Source organism: Octodon degus, unplaced genomic scaffold, assembly GCF_000260255.1.
Source record: "Octodon degus isolate 3935 unplaced genomic scaffold, OctDeg1.0 scaffold00002, whole genome shotgun sequence".
In the NCBI taxonomy this organism is placed as follows: Eukaryota; Metazoa; Chordata; class Mammalia; order Rodentia; family Octodontidae; genus Octodon; species Octodon degus.
In genome coordinates this window covers 24,557,614-24,581,712 of record NW_004524578.1, presented here as the reverse complement: position 1 = coordinate 24,581,712, position 24,099 = coordinate 24,557,614, and the positions used below count along the sequence as shown (strand labels likewise).

At 36.7% G+C, this 24,099-nt stretch overlaps 1 protein-coding gene across 3 annotated transcripts in view; it reads left to right on the top strand.

The window, feature by feature from the left end:
* Ctdspl2 (CTD small phosphatase like 2) overlaps positions 1-24,099 on the top strand; it is a 91,906-nt gene that overhangs the window by 30,291 nt on the left and 37,516 nt on the right. For 2 of the 3 annotated variants that reach the window (XM_004623347.3, XM_023710903.1), the window contains exons 2-4: positions 12,159-12,368; positions 19,993-20,131; positions 23,174-23,323. In XM_004623347.3, coding sequence (XP_004623404.1) covers positions 12,183-12,368; positions 19,993-20,131; positions 23,174-23,323 — 475 coding nt within the window. In that variant the 5' untranslated portion in view covers positions 12,159-12,182. The remainder of the gene's footprint in view (positions 1-12,158; positions 12,369-19,992; positions 20,132-23,173; positions 23,324-24,099) is intronic. The other variant, XM_012514042.2, reaches the window with a different exon arrangement.

Here is a 24,099-nt window from a genome sequence, read left to right as displayed (position 1 = left end):
CAGTTTTAAACATTTAAAAGTATATAGTTTAATGGCATTAAGTTCCTTGAGTAACCATCATAACAATCTATCTCTAGAATTCTTTCCATCTTCTCAAACTGCTGTGACTTCTTAAACAGTCTTTAAGGTTCACTTATATTGTAGCAGGTGCCAGAATTTCCTTTCTTTTGAGGGCTGAATACTACTTTAATTGTACACATGTACCACATTTGTTCATACATTGATAGATTGCTTCTACTTTTGACTGTGGTAAATAATGCTTCTGTGAATAATGTGGATGTAGTGTTTAGTCCCTGCTTTCAGTTCCTTTGGGTAATAAATAAGAAGCATATGGTAATTACTTTTTTAAGGTTTTTTTTTTTTGGTGCTGGGAATTGAACCCTGAGCCTCACTCATGCAGTGTGTGCTCTACCTCTGAGCTGTATTCCCAGCTCCTTCCATTTTGTTCTGTGCCGTGCTGTGCCATGCTGTTCTGTTCAAAATTTCATTTCATTTCATTTCATGTCATGTCATGTCATGTCATGTCATGTCATTTCATTTCATTGGGACAGGGTCTGAGTTACCCAGGATGGGCTTCAGTTTATGAACCTCCTGTCTTAGCCTCCTGAGTCGCTGGGATGGCAGGCATGTCCCATTAGGTCTGATTTGGTAAATCTGTGTTTAACTTGCTGAGGAGCTGCCAACCATTTTTCCATAGCAGTACCACCATTCTGAGTTCTCACCATCAGTACAGAAAGATAGGATCTCACTGTATATTCCAGGCTGGTTGAACTTAACTATGTATCTCATTCTGGCCTCCAATGTGCAATCCTCCTCCTGCCTTAGCCTCCTGATTGCTGAGATTATAAATGTGTGCCACCATGTTTCTTGAGTTTTTCTTCTCTGTTTCTGATTGTTCTTTTTTAATGTTAAATAGAAAGATAAAAATAATGATAAAACAGTTTCAAAACAGGCTAGTAGGGGAGTTAATAATTAATACACTGTGTATTGTTGTTTTCCTGGTAGTTATTCAAAATACAAGATACAGGCGTGATACCTTGTCCAAACAATATTTATACAAATTTTTCTTTTCAATGAAGAATAACTAGTTGTATGTCTTAACTATTTGTATATATTTTTCTTTTTCCCTTCCCCTATCCCCCATCACAGTTGGTTTTTTTTCTTTTTGAACAGTTTCTTCCCTATTCACAATATCTGTTGTACATTTTGGATCTTATTTACTTGTTCAATTTTTCACTCTTGTGAAATAATGCAGTGTTTATATTTTACTTATAAGTATGGCCTCAGCATCCACTTACCTGTAAAAGTCTCTCCAGTTTATCCTTTGTTAAGGTTGAGTAATACTCCCATTATATGAAAAATACAAGTATTTTTTAAAAATCCATTCCTCAGTTGATGGGCATTTGGGTTGTTTCTAAGATTTAGCTATTACTAATTGTGCTGCTGTAAACATGGGTACACATATATTGCTGTGGTGTGGGGGTTGTTTTGTTTTCCTTTTCATTCTTTTTTTTTTTGGTTCCTCGAATGCCTTCAGGGCACTTTTGGCCAGCGGGAGAGGTGTGAGGTTTGAACTCCAGCAACCTGAGGCTGACAGCTTTGTGGAAGCAGCCACTTAAAGGCCTGCGCTAGGGCCAGCCCCCCCCCTTTTCATTCTTAATAGGATCCTTTGATAGATAACTTTTAAATTTTGATTTGGTTCCATTTGTATTAGTTTTCCATCAAGTGAGGCAAAAATACCCAAAATAAACAACTTGAAGGATTTATTTTGATTATAATATCAGAGGTTTTTCTCCAAGGTCAGCTGGCTGTGTAGCTTTTAGGGCTGAGGCAAGGCAGAGACTGGCAGAAGGACTGCTAGTGGCTTGGCCACTCAGAAGACAGGAGAGCCTTAGCCAGAGAGGAAGGAACCAGGGATAAGATAAAACCTTTAAAAATTTTTTTACTGTTTATTTTTATTAGTACATGTTTGTAGTACATAATGATTACATTTATCATGACAAGTTTCTACATGTACGTAATACATCCAGACTTCTTGCTTCCTCCAAGGTATACCTTTCAAAGTAATGTCCCCAGTCATCTCCTTCCTCCAATTAGGCCCAACCTCCTCATAGAGCATTCAATTAACAAACTCATTAGTGGATTAATGATGAAGTTAGAGTCCCCATGATTCATTCACATTTTCAAAAGCCTCACCCCTAAATACATGACCCTTTTGGGAAATTTTTTTTTTTCATTTATGTACTGGTACAGGGTTTCATTACGCAGCTCAGACTTGTAGTGATCTCCTCTTTTCAGCCTCCCTAGCACAGGGATTACAGGCATGCACCACCAGGACCAGACTCTAGGGGGCATTTCAGATCAGACCATGTTTGTTTTTTGTTGCCTGTTATGTTACAACAATCAAAGAGCTTGATAGCTTTAACTCATTTTTTTCAGTACTAGGAATTGAAAGTAGAGCCTTATGCATCTAAGCATGCACTGTACTGTACCACTGATCCTCATCACCAGATGAGGGGGGTGATATTGAACTGAGCTGCTTCCCCAGCCCTTTTTATTTTTGCATTTATTTATTTATTTATTTATTTATTTATTTATTGGGTGGAACTGGGGCTTGGACTCAGGCCCTTGCACTTGCCAGGGAAGTGCTTATTCCACTGAGCCATGTCCCTAGCCCCCCCTTTTATTTTTGAGGCAGGGTCAAGCAGTTGTGCTCAGCTAGGCAACCTCCCAGAGTGCTGGGATTACAGATATGTGTGATTATGTTGGTCCCCAGTTAAAATTTTTTTGGTTGATATTTTCAAATGGCAAGTTATTCTTTTGAAATTATCAAGAAATTGTTAATTAAAACATTTCTCATCTTACACATTTTCTATTTTATAAAATGGAAATAGTGAACATTATATGATTGAAAGTCAGTATAATGTATTGTACTAGAAAGCATTTAGGACAGGGCCTTGCACATGCATCAATTAATAAATGACAGCTATATGTTAATTTTTTTTTTTTAATTTGTGTGTGTGTGTGTGTGTGTGTGTGTGTGGCCAGCTCAGCCCACCAGGGGGTGGGACTGGCTGGCATGTGGTGCTGGGGGATTGAACTGTGGTCCCTGTGCTCTGCTAAGCTTGTTCTAAGTAGGTGCTTTAGACCACTGAGCCATCTCACCAGCCCCATGACAGCTATATGTTAACATTAACCTTTTCCATGTTCAGATAATGTAATTAAGATAGGTACTTAATTTTGAACTTTTTTTTTTTTTTTCTCGGAACTGGGGATTGAACTCAGGCCCTTGCACTTGCCAGGGAAGTGCTTATTCCACTGAACCATCTCCCCAGCCCTAATTTTGAGCTTTTTTGAAAAGAATACTTTGGGGGTTGGCTTTCGGAAGTTGATCGGAAGTGAATTAGCTTCACTAGAAAACCATCATAAAGGGGATTGGGAAGATGGCTCAGTAGAATAAGCATGGGCCTGAGCAAGCACTGGCAGTCCCCAGTTCTGCAAAAAAAAAAAAAAAAAAAGAAAGAAGAAAAGAAAACTACCATAAAACTTCTCATAGTGCTTTGTAACATATGGTTCAATAATTTTAATGTTTCAGTTTTCAGGTAAAAAGCAGACAGATCCTATTTTCATATCAATACTGATGTTGTAAAGCTCTTTGGAAATTCAAGCAAAGAAATTTTCTGGTTAGAACTGAAAATCTCCCACTGGGAATTGAACCCAAAATCTTACACTAGGCACCAGCTACATCATCAGTGAGAACTAATTTTTTTCCTCATTTTTAATGTTTGCTTTATGAAATAATGAACTATGGTGTCTCTTTAAGTGTTCAGGCAGATGCTAGGTTACTTTTTCTCAGGAGTTCTCTCTGATCTGGTTTTTTGCTTTGATTGAGAGGTATGAACTGAGGTCTTTCAGCTTTTTTTTTTTTTTTTTTCCTTTTGGCTTTGTTGTTTTTTTTTTTTTTTTTTCTTTTCGGAACTGGGGATTGAACTCAGGCTCTTGCGCTTGCCAGGGAAGCACTTATTCTACTGAGTCACCTCCCCGGCCCCTTGGCTTTGTTTTTGAATTTTAGAAAAAGTGGGGAAAAGGTGTGCATAGACATTCAAAGGCTTCCCATGAAATGGAAGCTGGAGTCGTTTATAAATATTATAATATGTAGTTTTGTTTTACTTATGGTAGTTTACAATTTAAGATGATTTTTAACTTTCAGTTACGAATTTTTTTAATTGAATCTGTTAAGAATCAATAATTTAGGTACTCTGTTTTTTTTGTTTTGTTTTGGTTTTTTTGGCAGAACAAGGGATTGAACTCAGTCCCTTGCGCTTGCCAGGGAAGCACTTATTCTATTGAGTTCAGAAGGACTTTTTCTGGGGGAGTAGGGGACTGGCTCAGGATGCCTTAAGGGCTGGCCTGGTAAGTCATGAGGATCTGGGGATCCAACCACGGTATCCTGAGCCTGACTGCCTTTGCTTAAGCAGGCACCTAAACAACTGAGCTAATGGGCATGGCCCCCTAGGTACTCTTTGTGCTACTGGTTGAAAGTTTTTTTGTTTTTTTTTGAAAGCTGTTATTGTTTAACTGCCAAATGCAGTCTTTGATATAATAAATTCACTTCTAACAAACTTTCTTTATTCTTCCTGTTTTTGAGGCAGAATGTTCCTGTATTACAGGCTGGTCTTGAATCACATGGTCCTGTGGTCCATCTATCCTACTTCAACCTCCTGAGGGAGGTGTACACTACCTCACTCAGCTCACAACACTGTATTAATGAAATGGGCAGTAGTTCAATATAAGATGCTTGCCTAACATTTTTTCCAGTAATGCAAAAAAAAAAAAAAAAGAAGAAAGAAAAGGAAAAAAAATAGAGATTCTCAAGGAAAAAATCATATAGACAAAAAATTATATAATTATTGCACTTAAGGTGTTAGAAATTATAAAGTTTAATTTCTCAGCAAGTCAATGATCAAATATGGGAATTTGTCTGTATATTGGAATATTATGTGGCAGTTGAAAATTAAACTTTTAAATAGATGTGTTGGTGTTTGTGTGTACTCAAGGTTTGTGGGAACCCTGGGGGTTTGAGACCAACCTGGTCAATATAGTGAGACTCTGACTCTTAATAAATAAATGAACAAAAAAAGCAGCATACCACAGATTTTTGTTTGGTTTGAGACAGTCTCGTATGTAATTCTGGCTTGCCTTGAATTTATTATGTAGTCGAGGCTGGCTTCAGGGTGATCCTTCAGGTGTGTGATAGATAGATAGATATCAGGGCCAGTTTTCAAAGCCTCGTCTATGTTAATTTCTTAGCATGCAATTGGTCATAGAATTCCCTTATAATCTTTATTTCTGTAAGGGTTGATTTGTATTCTCATTCTTTCTCTTTGTTGTTTTATCAGTTTTGTTGATCTTTTCAAAGAACCAACTTTGATTTCATTGAGGTTTTTTTTCTATTACTTATTTTCTTTCTCTTAGTTTGCTTTTCTCTTTCTAGTTTATTTTGAAAAGTTTTATATTTTATTGGTGTGTGTTAAAATTACATAATTATGGGGTTTGAGGATGTTGATACATGCATTTAACATCATATTAACTTCAATGCTGTTGCCTCCCCCCTTTCTGTTTTCTCTCCTAGTCACTCTGATCCCTTCCACATTTCCAGAAATCTACTCTTGGTTTCCTGTCACCTCCGCTCCCTTTATCACTTCTCTTCTTCTGCTTATCATGTAAGAGAAAATGTTATATTTAACTTTCTTGAGTCTGCCTAATTGCTCTTGAAGTGATGGTTTTTAGTTCTGCCCATTTGTATGCAAACAACATGGTTTCATCCTCTTCCTCACCCCATTTTTGGTAGTAAAAATTGAACCCAGGTCCTTCATTTTTGAAACAGGGTTTCAGTAAGTCACCTGTGGTGGGTTTGACCTTGACAGTTCTACTGCTTTGTCCTTCCCGAGTTAGGGTTATTGGCATGTACTACACACGCCTGGCTTTTTGTTTTCCTTTATGGTTGAGTAATACTGTTTTGTGTGTATATACTACTTTTACTTTATCATTTATCTGTTGTTGGGAATCTAGGCCCATTCCACAGTTCAGCTTTTGTGAATTGTACTGCTATAAATATGGATATGTGGGAATTACTGTAGTGTATGCAGTCTTTAATTCTTTGAGGCATATGCCTAGGGGTGATATACAGTTCAAATAGTATTTATGTTTAGTCTTTCAAGGAATCTACTGATTTCCATAGTACAATTACTAGTTTCCATTCCCAAAGACAATGTAGAAGGGTTCTTTTACTCCTGCAGCTGTGCCAGCATTTGTTACTGTTTTATATCTTGATGATGGCTGTTCTTTCTGGAGTTAAAATGGAATCTCAGTGTTTTAATTTGTATTTCTCTAATGGCCGAAGATGTTGAACAGAAAATTTTCTTTTTCGTGTATTTATTAGCTACTCGTACTCCCGAGAAGTGTCAAAGATGGGTTTTTATGGCTCAGCATGTTCACCTGTCTTGGTGAACATTACATGTACACTTGAACATTGCTTTTTTTTTTTTTTAATCTTTCATTTATTTGGTACAAGGTCTTGCTATGTAGCTCAGACTTTTTTTTTTTTTTATTACATTTATTTATTGTGTGTGTGTGTGTGTGTGGCCAGCTCAGCCCACCAGGGGGCGGGGCTGGCTGGCATGCGGTGCTGGAGGATCGAACCAAGGTCCCTGTGCTTTGCCAAGCTTGTTTCAAGTAGGTGCTTTAGACCACTGAGCCATCTCTCCAGCCCGAACATTGCTTTTTTTGATCTGTTTTGCGGGTACTTAGTTTAGTGTAGATTAGATTATTTTTGTATTTTTAGACAGGGTTTCTCTGTGTAGTTCAGGCCAATCCTGAACTCATTTTGTAGCTCAGGCTGGCCTCAAACTTGTAGTGATCCTGAGTCTTGGGATTACAGGCACGTGCTACCACACCCAGCTCAGTGTTCAGTTTTGAAAGTTCATAAGGAATTTAACCATTCTGGCCCTTCAGAACTTGTTTAAATGTACCTTTTTTTTTGTGCGGAGCCAGGGATTGAACTCAGGCCCTTGTGCTTGCCAGGGAAGCACTTATTTTACTGAGCTATCTCCCTGGCCCCTTAAGTGTACCTTTTACAATTTACTATTGGAATTGGCAAAAACAAACAAAAAACCCCACCAGGCTTTAGTTTTCTTTTTTGAAATGTTATCTTTCTGATGAGTACCTATATTTTTCTATTTTTTATTTTTTTTAGTTGAAAGGCTCTTTTTCCTAAGCATTCCCAGAATCCTCTTAACTATATACCACACTTGCTTGCTAGACTTTTTGTTTCTCTTGGGCAGAGATTACTGTTTTATCTTTTTGCTTCCGTTCCACTATCAGGTGACTAATATGTACTTGTCTGTTATGGCTTGTATCTAGATGCTCCCCCTCCCCCAAAGTCTCATGAGCTCATAGGTAGCGCTTTTTAGTAGTGGCTGGCTCTATGGTGTGTGAATATGGATTAAGGGTGTGTGATAACTCAATAGGCTGACCAACTGGTTTAGCATAGTTCTGGATGTGGATAAGGGGGAGACCCACCCTAAGTGTGGGAGGCACCAACCAGTAAGCTTGCAGCTTAGATGGAATACAAAGGGAAAGAGGGAAAGAGGGAAAGCAGTCTCATTGCTTGCTGCTTCCTGTCTACCCCACCCTGCCCTGGACTGCTCCTCTGCTATGCCACCCGGCCTTGGAGTCAGCAAACTGCAACTTCTGCAAACTGTGAGTGCCAAGGTTTGTGGGGTTTTTTTTGGTGGTTGTTATTTTTCCGGAACCAGGGATTGAACTCAGGCCCTTATGCTTGTCAGGGAAGTGCTTATTCTGTGGAGCCATCTCCCCAGCCCTTTTTTTTTTTGGCAGAACCAAGGATTGAACTCAGGTCCTTGTGCTTGCCAGGGAAGCGCTTATTCCACTGAGCCATCTCCCCAGCAGCAAGGAAGAAAATAAGTTAATGTCGCTGCCCCCTCTGCCAAGTACTGGATTGAATCCAGGGCCTTTACAATGAGTTATATCCCTGGTATCTTTTTAAAATTTTTATTTATTTATTTATTTATTTGTTTATTTATTTGCAGTACTGGGGATCAAACTCAGGAGCTTGTGCTTGCCAGGCAGGCATTTACACCACTAAGCTATATCCCCAGCCCTCTTTTTTAAAATTTTGAGACAGAATCTCACTAAATAAATTGCTCAGATTGAATTTAAACTGGTTCTCAGGTTCCCAAGTGCAGGTATTATAGGAATGAGCCAGTACGCCTACTGTTTTCTTTAGTCTTTTAAGACCTATATCTCTTCAATATATTGTTCCATAATTTTTTATGATTTCCATTTAATGATTCTGGGTTTAAAGTAGGCTTACTTGTATGTGATTTTTAAAGGGAGTTTTTTTTTTTGTTTGTTTGTTTTTTAAGGGAGTCTTCAAAGTGAACGTATAGAAATTGATTAAAAATAGCTGGGCATGATGGTGCATGCTTGTAATTCTAGCTTGTCAGGAGGCAGAGGAATAATTGAAAGTTTGAGGCTAATATGAGTAATTGAACAAGACCTAATCTCAAAATAAAAAGGACTGGGGATGTGGCTTAGTGGCAGAGCTCTTGCCTGGCATGCATGGGGCTTTGGATTCAGTTCACAGTACTAGAGGAAAAACAACAACAAAATGACAAAAAAAGTTTTTCCTATGTGCCTGCTATATAAAAATTTTCTTCCTTCCTTCCTTCCTTCCTTCCTTCCTTCCTTCCTTCCTTCCTTCCTTCCTTCCTTCTTTCTTTCCTTCCTCCTCCTGTTCTCCCCTCCCACCCCCCTCGAGATTGAACTCAGACTCTTGTGCTTGTAAGGCAGGCATTTATGCCACTGAGCTAGTTCCCTGGCCGCCTCCCCCAGATTTCCTTTTCTATGGAATTCTGTACCTAAGAAGAAAGGAATTTGGATAAAATGTGTATGCTACAAATAGGACCAAGTCATTAATAGATGCCTTGAATTATAAGCCACTTTATAAGTTTACATATTCTTTAGGGGAAAGGGCAGGTAAATTAAAGAGATAGCCGAGCCGTTTAAAACTGGGAATTATTTATTTAAGGAGACAGTTGTTCGGAAAGGTATTTTGGAACTTTTGTGGTCAGTCTTTTGAGTTTGAGGTATCTTAATCAATTCCAGCTGCTATAACAAAAATACCGTTAACTATGTGGGTGACATATAGACAACAGAAATTTGTTTCTCTAGTTTTGTAGGCATTGAAGTCCAAGGTGAAGGTCAAGGCAGATTTGATGTATGGTGAAGGTCTACTTCCTCCTAAATGGCTGTCTTCTCACTGTAATCTCACATGGTAGGAGATGCTGGAAAGAGGTGTTTGTTTTGTTTTGAGGTAATGTCTTAGTATTTTGTCATGGTTGACCTCAAGGTCACTATTGACCTACCTCAGTCTCCCAAGTAGCTGGGATGACAGACATATGGCAGCATATTTGGCTTTCTCTAGGGCCTATTTTATATGTGCTAATCCTAGGGCACCGCCATTACTTCACAGAGGCTCTGCCTCAGATTGCTAATCAGATGTCAACATATGAACTATCAAAACTCAACAATCTCTAGCTGGCAGTTTTTGTTGAAGTAGACAGTTTATGTAGCGTCTCTGTTTAAAACATTGTTTTTTTCCTATTATTTGACTTAATAAAAGCCTAACTTTGGAGGATTCCTAACTGATCAGTTAAGATTGTTCATGTGGGGTGTGGAGATGTAACTCAATGGGAAAGTGCTTGCCTAGGGTATGTGAAGCTCATGTTTTGCTACATAGCACTGGGGCAAGGGCAAAGATTGGGGAAAAAAGATTTACTTATTTACTTTTTTGTATTTTATTGAGAAAGAAGCAATGAGACAGTTTCAAAACAGGTTAGTAGGACAGTTACAATAATTAATATATTGCATATTGTTGTCTGTAGTATTCATGGTACAAGATGCAGACATGATATCTTGTCTAAACACTACTAGTTCAAAACTTTCTTCTCATTGAACTAAGAGAAAGTAACTGTACATCTTGCTAACTTTTGTATATACAAATATATATATATATATTTTTTTCCAATACAAAATGGTCCTTTATTTATATCCCCCTTTTTTGTTTAGTTTTATTAGAGATGGGCATTCCATTGCCATTCATATAATGTAGGTGCATGAAAAAAAAAAGATTTTTAACTTTGCCAGGAATTTCTGTACTTTCAGAAGTTTAGAGGCTTTCTTGGAGTTATACTTTTCTGTGAATACATTCATTTCTGTGAGTAGCTTTCTTGTCTTCCTTTATTCATTTTGAACCTCACAATGAAAAGGTGATACAGTCCATGCTTTATGGGACAGCATTGTTTTCAGTACCACTCTGGACACCAGAATGCGTGGATACTTGAGTCCCTTATATAAAATAGCAGTGTATTTGCAAATATCCTTTATACACCCTTCTTTATTCTTTAAGTCTTCTCTAAATAATGTGCAATATCTAATGTAATGAAAATGCTGGGTTTTTTTAATGTTCATTTTATTTATCCAAGCTTCCATTCTTTTCTTTTTTTAGCATTGTCATTATACTGTAGGGGGAATTATGGTAACAGAAAAGTCTGTGTTTGGTAGATGGGGTGTTTTTCAGTATTTTCTGTCCATGATTGGTTAAACTTGCAAATACAGAGGTCTAAATATATACTCTTTATATAAGTAAAAAAGGGGCTGAGGAGATAGCTTGGCGGTCTAAGCCCCTTCCTGGCAAGCACAAGGACCCAGTTCCATCCCCAGTTAATCCCAGCATTCAGGAAGACTGAGATAGGAGGATCATTATGAGTCTGAGCTGCATAGCAAGATCCTGTTAAAGATTACAAAAAGAGAAAAAAGAAATAAGTGAGAAAAGGGTAGTTATATGATGACAGTTTAGGTATAACAAAAGTTGTATTAGTATTTAAATTTCTTAATCTTTGTATTTTGTTTCACAGATTATAATGCAAGGTATGTCCTTAATTTTCTACATGTTGTAGCAGTCTTGCAGCCGTTAATTTTGTTATCTACAAAATGAGGGTTTAAGTAGATAGCCTCATTTTTTTCCCCACATATAAATCCATGTTTTTTTGTTTGTTTTAGACTGCACAGGGGATTGAACTCAGAGCTTCACACATGTGAGGAAAGTTCTCTACCACTGAGCCACGTCCCCAGCCCATTAATATAGTTTATCTTTTTGAGACAGGGTTTCACTTTGTAGCCAAGACTGGCCTCAAACTCATAGTGATTCTCCTGTCTCAGCCTCCTGAGTTCTGGTATTACAGGGGTGCACATGCACCACCATACCCGACTTTTTTTGAGGTGGGGGGGCAGATCTCATTGTGTAATCCAAGTTGACGTTGATCTTGCTCTATAGAGCTCAGGCTAACCTCCAACTCAAACTTGATACCCTCGTGACTCAGCCTCCTAGACACCAGGGTTACAGGTATACACCACCGTACATCACTTAATTCAGTTTTTAAAGTGTCTTTAGGTGTAATAAGATTGGAATCTCTCAAAATAGTTCAACCATTCTTGTTATACTTACATGATTGTTTGTTGGAATTGTATCTATGAATTTGATTCATTGAATGATAGTTTTTGCTATCATGTTTTAAGTTAAATGCAAAATCTTTCCCAACCTTGTTCACTACTTTTTGTAGCTCAAGGCTCCAATTGTGGTTAACTGCTCAATAAATTTGTAGAGTCAAATAAATGAGTTATTAAAAAGTGATAATGTTGGCATGGGTAGTACAGGCAGCATAATGTTGTAGAAAGACTATGGATACACTTTGGATTTTTGCTTTAAATAATAAGATGTAATAAGGGGCCGTGGAGATGGCTCAGTAGAATAAGCGCTTTTCTGGCAAGCTCAAGGGCCTGAGTTCAATCCCTGGTTCCGGGGGGAAAAAAAAGATGTAATAATGTGGAGATTGTTAAGATAACTTAGGATAGTAAAAAGTATAAAGCATTTAACTTAAAATGTTCCCTTTTTTGTTTATTTCAATCTGCTTAAAGACCAACGTTTTTTAGATCAGCATATTTTTATCATATAAACTGGGTACATTGGTGTACACTGAGTTGAATTTTAATAAGCTTTTTATTTTTTCTCTTAGTTTTACATGTGGCACCCATAAAAAATGAGGCTGAGAACACGAAAAGCTTCTCAGCAATCAAATCCAATCCAAATACAACGCACTGCCAGAGCAAAAAGGAAATATTCAGAGATTGATGATAGCCTGCCTGCACGAGGAGAGAAACCACCGAAAAATGAGACCGGCTTATTGTCTTCAATTAAAAAATTCATTAAAGGAAGCACACCCAAGGTAGTCTTGTCTTGTCTTGTCTTGTCTTGTCTTCATACTTACATTTTTGTAAAAAAAAAAAAAAAAACAAAACAAAAAAAAACAAAAAACAAGATTTAGGTTGTATTCTCTAGGCATGTATAGGTAACAGCTAATACTGATAAATCCCTTGAAAGGGGATGTCTGCATTTTAGTGTTATTTTACCTTTAGGATTATCACATGGAAAATATTTAATGGAGATTCAAGATGAACATTATCTTACTGAACTAATGGAGAGCAAAAGAAAATGTTTCCATGTTTTTGTTTCACTTGAAGTTTAAAGTTTTTTAACTTGCATTTTCTTACATTTTAAAATTTCCTGTTAATGATTATTTATTTGCTATCTGTTTAGAAAGGTGATTTCTTTTGTCTACCAGTGTTGTAATACTATTTGTAAAGTGAAATGTATTACTTAAAACAAAACATTATTTAAAGAAAGAATGAACACAAACAAGTTTATTATTTGAGAGGCAGAAAAATTAATACTGACTTAAGTGGTAGATTTTCTTATAATTAATTAGTAAAAGTTAGTAACTTGGAACCATGATCAAGATTTTGATATATTCTATGTTTATGTAGGATTTGGTGTTGTTTTTATGTTGTTTGGGTTTTTTTGTTTGTTTGTTTGTATTTTGAGACAAGATCTTGCTGTGTAGTTCAGGCTGGTCTTGAACTCATTGTGTAGCCTAGGCTTGCCTCAATCTCAAATCAATCCTCCTGCCTCAGCCTTGAGAGTGCTAAGGTTACAGAGTACACTACCACTCCTGGCCTTGATGCTTTTTTGTCTATGATTTTTTGTTAATTTTGTTTCTTTGCATAAATTTGTCTTGTCTTGATCAGATTTATTGCAGAAACATGAATTCCCATCTCTTTAAATGCCTAATAGGTTTTCATCAGCTTCTGTTGGTGGAGAAGGTTACTATTTATTATCTCATTCTCCTACATAACTATATTTGTTACTCATAGTAGTAATTTATAATTACTCTATTTTTTCATATATATTCTTACAGTATTCTTTCTCTAGAAGACATGTGCTATTTCCTCTTATATATTATTCTTTCAGTAGAAGTCAGATGCTATGTTTCCTTAAATGTGCCTGTGCAAAACCCCAGTCATTATCTACCTTTAATATTTCTAGATTTTATGGTATCAGTGATATATATGTCTAAACATCTTGGTAAGCTTTTGCTGTGTCTTATGACTTATACTCACATTATTTCCTCTGACCTCTGTTAATGTTGTGTTTTTTCCTAAATAATTGTTCAGTCATCGGTCAACAAACTTTTCTTATGTGGACTTAAACACTCAGGATCTTTCTATCAAAATTTTTTTCAAAAAATGTTTTTACTGGGCTGGTGAGATGGCTCAGTGGTCTAAAGCATCTACTTAGAACAAGCTAAGCTACGCAAAGCACAGGGACCACAGTTCAATCCCCCAGCACCACATGCCAGCCAGCCCGCCCCCTGGTGGACTGAGCTGGCCACACACACACAAAATAAATAAATAAATAAATAAATATTAAAAAAAAAAATGTTTTTACTCAAGAGGTATTAATGCTTGTTTACTTACGGATGTTAAGTAAGATAGTGGAATGAAAACTATTTGCAAATTAATGTCTTAACTTTTTCCTATAGCTACAGTCATTTAGTACTTCAACTTAGATTTCTTTGTTATATTCTATAAAGTTATGGAAATTAGTACTATATTTAAAGGCCTCGCTGAAATCAGGGTACATTGGTTCTTGTTCCAGTCTAGTGATCCTTATTAAAAGTAAAAAGTTTGGGGCTGGGGAGATAGCTCAGTAGAATAAAGTGCTTGGCTGGCAAGCGCAAGGTCCTGAGTTCAATCCCAAGTTCCACCAAAAAAAAGAAAGTAAAAAGTTCAGCTTGCTATTTATGATTTGTAATGGCACCCAATTAATATTGCTGTTTTATCTACATCATCATAAATCATCTTCTTATATTCTAAAATATATGATGCTTACTTATATATGCATCTTAAATAGTCCCCCCCCCCCGAATTTTTTTTTTTTTTAAGACAGGGTCTTGCAGTGCAATTCTGGGTGGCCTTATGCTCACTTTTGTAGCACCTAGGCTGATTGTGAACTTGCAGAGATTTTCCTGTCTCAACTTCCTGAATGCTGGGATTACAGGCAAGCACCACCATGCTTGGTTTCCCAGAACTTGTAAAAAGAGTTTACAGCTGATAACTGAGATGTTTATATCTAGCATTTCCTTAATCCTTACAACCTACTTTTGATATTCTATGGGAGAGAAAAAAACTTAAGATAGTGAACTTATGTTATAAGTAATAGTAATTATTAATAAAGTATCCTTGCCAGGAAAAAAACAGAACAAAACTTTTGGGACAGTTCCTATATGCCAAGAGCACTGTTCTGTGTGTTTTTAAATCTGATTTATTTAAGCCTCAGAAACAAGTCAAACCCTATCATTGCTATATTACAGATGAGGAAACTGTGCCTTAAGTGGCAAGAATGGAACCCAGTTGCCCTGCTTTCAGAGCATACATTTTTTTTGAAGACAGTTCAGATTGGCTTTGAACTCATGAAACTCTTCCTGCCTCACCCTCTCAAGTGCTGAGATTACAGCCATGTGCCACTATACCTAGCACAGAGCATACACTATGATGTATTATTATATACATGTATATATGATGTGTATATACATCTCTAGTGTATACACTAGGGATGCTGCAGTTATTATGTACTGCAGCATCTCTAGCAATTAGTAATACTAGAATTTTTTTTTTTTTTTTTTTTTTTTTAAATGCTAGGGGTTGAGCCCAGGGCCTGCACACCCAGGGCTTCATTCTCAGCCCCTTCAATTTTTTATTTTAAGACAGATTCTTGCTAAATTGCCCAGGCTGGGCTCAAACTTGTAATCCTTCTTCCCTGGCCTCTCAAAATGTAGGAATTATTGGTGTGCCTACCTCATCTGGCCCTGGTATCTTAAAGTCAAGTAAATTGAATTCCAATATCTATGCTAGTTCTCCTTTACCATTCTGTCTCCAAAGTGACTAGATACATGCTGCCTTTAATTAATTAGTGTAGGGACAGTAACTCATGTGGAAATTATTCTTGTTGAAAGTCAGTAAGAATTGGTTCTTATACTGTCCTGTTTTGTTACTTATTTGTATTCTGTCAGGGCAAAACTTGCAGTTTGTTCTTTTTATAGGAATTTTTGTGGTATTTTGTGTATACCTCTTTACTGTCTTTAATCCTTTTGACTAGATGATACTCTTTATTTTTTATTAGTGTCCTTTCTTTTTTTTTTTTTTGGCGGAACTGGGGATTGAACTCAGGCCCTTGCACTTGCCAAGCAAGCACCATCTCCCTGGCCCCATTAGTGTCCTTTTCAAATGCAATTTATTTATCTATCTCTATATGCTATCACCTTTGGTTTCCTTGATACTTTTCCTTTTCTTTGGGATTTATATGGCTCTGTGAGTAGACTTGAAAGATCTAGCCTGGTTTTTAGAAACTTCCTTGCCTACTTTCTTAGCCTATTTTATTTGCTTTCTTTTGCTATTATAATATCTAAGATTACATGATTACTTGTGTCCTTGCTGTACTGCTTGCTTGCTTCATTGCATTGCTTTACTGGGTATTGAATCCAGGGGATTCACACTGAGCTACATCTTCTGCCCTCTTTTATTTTTATTTTGAGACAGGACCCACCATGCTAAGTTTCCCACATGGGAATTGAACTTCTGATTCTACTGCCTCAACCCTCGAAGTGCTGGCATTACATGTGTGTCACTATCCCCAGTTTCTATTTTTATATGACCAACCAGGTTCCATCTGTACTGTCTTCCTAATTTTGCCATAAATTAAGTATGAAAATATTTAGGCAATCAAAACGTAAGTTTTTCACTTATGAGTAAGAGGAGTATATATTCTTTTGCTAGGGTTGCTATAATAAAATATCACACACTGGATAACTTAAGTAGTATTTTCACAGCTGGGCATGGTGGCACACTTCTGTAATCCAAGTATGGGAAGTTGAGGCAAGAGTATCAGGAATTCAAGCCCACCTGGCTACATAGCAAGTTTGAGGCCAACCTGGACTATATGGTAAGACCCTGTCTTGAAAATAGCAACAACACCAAAAAGTCTATTTTTCATTATTATCATTATCAAGTCTTATGTAAAGTGCATAACTGTATGCACTATACTTTGATGTGACTGGCAGCTTAGTAGGTTTGTTTAAAGTAGCATAGACAGAAAAGGAGCATTAACCTTTGACATCACTCAACAATAGGAATTTTTGGCTCCATTATCTTATTGAACCACTGTTAATGTATGCTATCATTGAAATGTCTTATGCACTGCATGGCTAGTTGAATGTATAAGAAAGATGGAGATTTGGGAATATGTTTGTTACCTTTCAGTATTGAAATCTTAAACATGTTATCTTTCAGTATTGAATATGTTACCTTTTGGTATTGAACATTTCAGTGTTTTATTCTGAAGAGTAAGATTGTCAGTTTTGAATGTGTTCTCAGATAACCACATCAAAGTCAGTCCTATGTGGTACCTCCACAGTATGAATTTATGCACTGTTGTTAAAATAGGAAAATAACAGTATGAGTATGTTATGTTGATTTGTGCATGATTTTCTCTAGACTAGAGGATTCTGAATAATAGGAGTTTGACTTTATATTTCATCAAGAAGAAATATTCAGTTCAGCTGCTGCACAGGCAAATGCCCCTTAACTTGTATTTCATTTTCTTCTCTTCTTCCTCTTCCTCCTGTTCCTCCTCTTCTTCCTCCTCCTCCTCCTGTTTTCCTTTTTCTTTTCTTACTAAGAGTCATAATCTGCAGTAGAGGCTCCCTTCCCTGAGAGGTAGAGCCTAGCAGAAATTCTTCCAATATGGCTTTGCATTTCCTTTTATGGCTTTTTGTTTTGTTTCTTTGCGATATCTCATGTTTCAGGATGGCCATGAACTCACTGTGTAGCCCAGGCTGGTCTCAAACTTGAAGTGAGTCTGTTATCTCAGACTTTAGAGTGCTAGGATTAGAGGAATGTGCCACCACACACGGCTGTCCATTTTAACTTAAATAAGTGCTGCTTATTTAAATCTCCACCATTGAGGTCTTTTTAAGTCCTTATTTCTACCTCATTTTTTTTTTGATACCTTTCTTATGCTCTGAGGTAACAGTCCAACTACTTTTACCTGCCTGTCAAGAGTTGCTTAAGTAATTTCTGGAGGTCCCAGTCATTGTTTTTATTAGTGCCATTACTTACAGAGTTACAGGAGTATTAAGTAATCTGCTCTAACATTCTCTTTTTTGGAACTCATTTTTTCCCTAAGACTTGGTACTTTTAGTGTTGTAGAATGTAGATTTTCAGGAATGAATGTTTAGGGGAGCTATACTAAGAAACTTCTTTCAGGGGAAGCTGGAATTTTAAGCTTAAATTTAAGCTTTGTTGTCTTTGCTTTTGAACGACTTTATAAAGAGAGCCTTTGGGCCAGGGATGTAGCTCTGTGGCACAGTGCCTGCCTGGCCAATGTGAGGTCCTAAGTTTGATTCCTGGTACCAAAAAAGAAAAGCAGGGAGAAGGGGACCCTATCTTTTCTAGTAATGGAAATCCCATGTTTTAAGTGTGAAACTTCCTGCTCACCATTTTGAAATGCAAGGAAATATTAAACAGTAAAAATTTTGTTGTAGATGACTGAAACATTTTGTACAGTAGAACTATCTTATTTTGTTGGAGCAGCCTAAAATTAAATGAATTGCTGTGCAAAAGTATAAGTGTATATGGAATGCGTTTTGCAAGAACATCTTATTTTATAATTTTGCCATTGGGCTGGGGATATAGCTCAGTGGCATATGCGCCTGCCTGGCAAGCGCAAGGTCATGAGCTCGATCCCTGGTACAAAAACAAAAAAAGACTTTAAGAATGTAATTTTGCCATCTACAATATCATTGTTTATTTAAAAAATAATATAATATTCAACCTTTCAGAAATGTGTGATAGTATATTGTATTATTTGCTTGGGTAAAATCATCAAATACAAAAATTTTGTAAAGTTTATGGCAGCTAAATAATGCTGATGTATATAAATCACGTAGAATTACATATTTGAAAATGTACAGATACAAAAGTTACATTTCTTGGTATATAGGTCTTGTTATATCTTGGTCTTAACCATCCAGCAGAAAAGTATAAAAATGAGGTATATAGGGCCGGGGAGATGGCTCAGTAGAATAAGCGCTTGACTGGCAAATGCAAGGATCTGAGTTCAATCCCCAGTTCCGCAAAAAAAAAAATGAGGTATATAAAGTAAATCTATATTAATACAATGAGCTGTAAAAGGCTCAAGTCAATAACTTCTGAAGATAACCCACTAATATTATAGACTGCTAGACAGTGTTAGATTGTTTAGTTGAATTCAAACACCTATAATATTTAGATGCCAATATATTATTCACCTCTGACAGGACAAAAAATAAAAAAATAAAAAGGATACAAAGGAAAGATCATTTTTTATTTATATATACAAAATAGGATAAATCTACAGCTACTTTCGCTTAATTCAATGAGAAGAAAGAGGTGTACTAACAGTGTTTGAAAAAAAACAAAAACAACAGTGTTTGGACAGAATATCCTGTCTGCTTCTTGTACTATGGATAACCACTAAGAAGATAACAATGTACAGTGTATTGACTATCAAAACTGTCTTATTAATCAGCTGTGAAACTTTTATTCATATTAATTTCTCAATAAAAAAATAAATATATGTATATACATATAAAAAGAAATTGTAGTTCTTTTCAGTGTGTTTCAGGTAGTCTCCCTAAATCAAGGAATTATAGGGGAATATTATAATAGTATAAGAAAAAGACTCAGGCAATAGATGAATAGAAAATTTTGCAAATGAGAAAAATAGCTGTGTAAATGGAGAAATGAGTGGTATAACTTAATTATAAAGTGCTTGCCTAGAAAGTGTGAGGCCCCGGATTCAGTCCCCAGCACTGTAAAACAAACAAAATAAAGAAAACTAAATCAGGCTAATGGTTGGAACTATATTGTTTTAGTCGGTAACACTCCAAGAATAGTATTGGCTGGTCATGTCAACCTGCCCAAAATAGGGCAACAAATAGAGCTTTGAATCCTAAGTGTTAATGTGGGTGTTTAAATAATTGAGGCAGTGGAGGTGTGGCAATTGGCAGGCCCTGTTTTTTGGCAGTTTAGTGTCACTGAGATGCCTTCTTGTATCCTTAGTACTCAAGAAAATGTTTTCCTAAGAACAGTTATAACAGTAAGGGAAAATTGACTAAAAATTTAGAGCACATTGTACAATTATAGTTCGGAAATTTTAGGGGAGCTTCACAAAGAATCTGAATCATAGGATGTCAAAATTGTGGTATGTTGTTACTTCGTTGATATTTTTAAAACAAAATTTTCCTGTTTTTCTTTTTTAAATTTATACTCTTTGATATTAATGGCACTTTGTTTCTTCAGGATCTGAAAGAGAAAATATACCATATTTTATCATTTAAAACAATGTAACATACAAGGAAGAATAAATGTGCTCAGTGGTTTTTTTTTTTTTTTTTTGTCCTCTTATATCTTAAGGAAGAGAGAGAAAATCCTTCGAAACGAAGTAGGATTGAACGTGATATAGATAATAATTTGATCACATCAACACCAAGAGCAGGAGAAAAGCCTAACAAACAGATATCTCGAGTAAGACGGAAAAGTCAAGTAAATGGAGGTTTGTTTACTGTTTTACTTAGGTGAAGCAGAGATCTCATTGACATGCTTTTTACCTGTTTTAAAAAAAATCTGCTTTAGCAATTTTTGCCTTATTTTTATAATCTTTTATATTCAGTATTAGTAGCATGAGTGAAATAAAAATTTGTCTTCCAAAAGATTTATACTTTGAATTAGAATAAAGAGACACTATTTGGCATAATAGTATAAATAGATTGGGCTATAGTTACATAGCTCAGTGGTAGAGCATTTATTTGCCTAGAATTCATGGAGCCTTGGGTTCAGTTTCTAGAGCACACACGCCGGTATATGGATCAACATTTTTTTTTAACCTCTAACAGTTGCACTTCTTAGAGAAGTAATAATTGTAACTTAATTTGAGATATGTACAAAAACTTGCTTCTGGATCATGCTATTTTAGGGCTAAAAAGGTACAGTACTTAGGTCATTTAATCCAGTAGTTCTCAACTAGAAGTGGTTTTGTTCCTGTAGGATACTTACTAATAATACCTGGAGACCTTTATAGTTGACACACCCTATAGAGCAGGGTTATATAAGCATCTAGCAAATAGAAGTAAGGTTGCTAGCAAGCATCCTATAGTGCATAGTACAGCCCATCACAGCAAAAAATTATCAGGCCTAAGGGTCAATATTAAACTGGTTTTAGGGGAGATGGCTCAATGGAATAAGTGCTTCCCTGGCAAGCGCAAGGACCTGAGTTCAATCCCCAGCTCTGCCAAAAAATAAAATGAAATAAACTGGTTTTAGCACTTACTGAATAGCTGAGAAGCTTCTCAAAGTTAACAATAAGAAAAACATTAAGGACAAGTAGAAAGAGATAATAAAGAACAACATTTTAGAGCATGGAGTTATATTTTAATTAAAGCTGTTTTCAAGAGGACAGCATTAACAGTGTGTTGGGTCCCTCTCATCAGTACAATAACATTTTTATTATTTGAAGTGACTAGTGAGGTCCAAAAGGAGACTAAGATGGGTAAGGAGACAAGATAGGAGATAAAAGAGAGAAAGAAACAAGTTCTAAAAGGTTTAACAAAGCTGGGTGTAGTGGTGCACACCTGTAATCCCAGCACTTGGGAGGCTGAGGCAGGAGGAGCTCTGTGACTTGATGGCCAGCCTAGGCTACGTAAGCAAGTTTGAGGCTAGCAAATCCCTGTCTAAAAAAAAAAAAACCTAACAAGAAAGGAAAGAAATGTAGCCACCCAGTTGATTTTATATTTGTATTTTCTAAAAAAAAAAAAAAGAATTTTTTTACTAAAAAGATGCTAGGTGTGGTGACACAGACCTGTAATCCCAACACTGGGCGTGGCAGAGATAGGAGGATCTCCATAGTTCAAGGCCAGCCTGAACTATGTAGCAAGACCCTGTCTCAAAAATTTTTTATTCTGCTTACAAGAATCTTATAAATAAGTGTTTATTCATTTTATCCACCTCAGTGTCCATGCATGTTTTTGTTTGTGTTTTGCAGGAGGTGGTGCTGGGGATTGAACCCAACGCCCCACTCATACTAGGTGAATCCACTACCACTGAGATATCCCCAACCCTCCTAAGTAATTGTTTGGAAATCAGTTTTTAAAATCAGGTGCTTTTATAATTCTGACCATACAAGGTTCTCATATTACTTTGGAACTCATAAGTAATTTTTGACTCTGCTATAATATTGTCTTCTTCAGTAGAGCTGTGTTTCCTCTAGTCATATAGCTCTTATTCATTAAAAATAGCTGTGAAGGAGGGCAGGCCAGATAGCTCAGCAGATTAAAGCCCCTGCTTAGGCAGATGCAGGGACCAGGGTTTGATCTCCCCCACCCCCTGCAATTGAGATTGAGCGTGGTGGTGAAAGCCTGTAATCTCAGCACTTGAGAGGCTGAAAACAGGAGGATCACTAGGAGTCCGATCTCTGTAGTGAGACCCTGTAGAACTTGTACTAAGTATATATATATGAAAAGTAGATGTGAAGGGAAGTTTTATGAAGGAGGCAGCACCCCCATATGCAGACAGAAACAGTCTTACATTTATGTTTTTGATACTAGTAAAATGCTTGCAGGGTGGGGAGATGGCTCAGTAGAACGCTTGCCTGGCAAGCGCAAGGGCCTGAGTTCAATCCCCAGTTCTGCCAAAAAAAAAAAAAAAGAAAAGAAAGAAAACCCAATAAAACAAAACATGCTGGCTTGCAAAGAATTTTGTAATGGATTTGAAGACTTTAAATGATTTTAAATGTAATTGTACTTTGGGAAAATTTAGCCTTTATAAATTATTATAAATACAATAAGATCAAATGATTTAGAATTGATTTATTTTATGATTTCTTTCTTTTTTATTTTTTTCCATATATGTATTTGGTGTAGGGTCTCACTACACAGCTCAGACTCAGTGATCCTCCTGTTTTTAGCTTCCCCAGCTCTGGGATTATGGGCATGCACCACCATACCTGGACTGGCTCAGTGCATCCAGGGGATGGGGCCAGCACAGCATACAGAACCCTGGTCCCTGCCCTTGACAAAGCTGGTGCTTAGTCTGCTGAGCTATCTTGCTGGCCCTCTTTTTTTTTTTTTTTTTTTTTTTTTTTTTTTTTTTGTTCAGGGTCTCACTACACAGCTCAGACTCATGATCCTGCTGTTTTCTGCCTCCCTGGTGCTGGGATTACAGGCATGTACCACCACACCTGTACTCCCATCACTAGCTCAGCACGATCAAGGGCTTGTCGGCCATGTGTTTTTGTTGTTTGTTTATTTGGTGGTTTTTTTGTTTTTTTTAACAGGGTTTTGCTATGTAGTTCAGGCTGGCCTTGAATTCACTATGAAGCCCGGGCTGCCTCAAACTCACAGCAGTCTTCTGTGTCAACCTGTGACTGCTGAGGTTACGGGCATGTGCCACCAGAACTGGCTGTTTCATATCTCTTAATAGCACTTCTGAACATTAATGAGTTTTCATGAAGTGATTTTTAGGGGTATTTATAAAATGACTATTTATAACAAATTTTTAGAAGTCAATATTTTGTTGATCACAAACTTTTTGTTTTTCTTAGAAGCTGGTAGTTATGAAATGACAAATCAACATGTAAAACAAAATGGGAAATTAGAAGATAATCCTTCCTCTGGCAGTCCTCCAAGGACAACGTTGTTGGGGACCATATTTTCTCCTGTCTTCAACTTTTTTTCACCAGCAAATAAAAATGGTAAGTTATAGCCATTTTCATGTAGTCAAGTATTGACTATAATTTGAGTTTTAAAAATTATTCACTGAATCGTTTTTGTCTTTTTACTTCTAATCGTATGTTTCTGAATAATAATGCAGTTTAAATAAGACCTAACATAGTGTAAAATCAAGATGTCTCAAAGGAGAAAATGCTGTAATACATACTGTCACTTGAAAGGACTAGATTCCTATAAGAGAAACAAAAAAGAACAAAAGACTGCTTTTAACTGTTCGATCCTATCTATATCTCCTAGACATATATGAACATATATAAATATCTTATAGAAGTAGATGCTAGTTTATTAGAATTGGTGACAAAAAGGAAAGAAAATAGATTTATGTTTTATATTTGGCAATAGTGTGTAGATTATATCCTACAGAGACTGGGACAATTAGACTTATACATATGAGACTTTTTTTTTTTTTTCCCCGCTTACATATTTAACACAGGTCTCAGAACGCAGTTCAGACTCGTAGTGATCCTCCTGTTTTCAGCCTTCCCAGCATGGACCACCACACCCTTAGCTCTGGTCTTGGCTCAGCATGTGGGGGAAAGGGGATGACCGAGGCAGGCACTTAGTCTGGCTGAGTTATCTTGCCAGCCCTCATATGAGACTTTTAATTGTAATTCTATGAAAGAGAATGAATCAGAGAATGTAAGATGGACAAATTGCCACAGGTGGGATGTGAAAGAGAAAAGAGATTATGAAAATCAGGAGTACAAAATTCAAGAAACATGGGCCAGGGGCTGGGGAG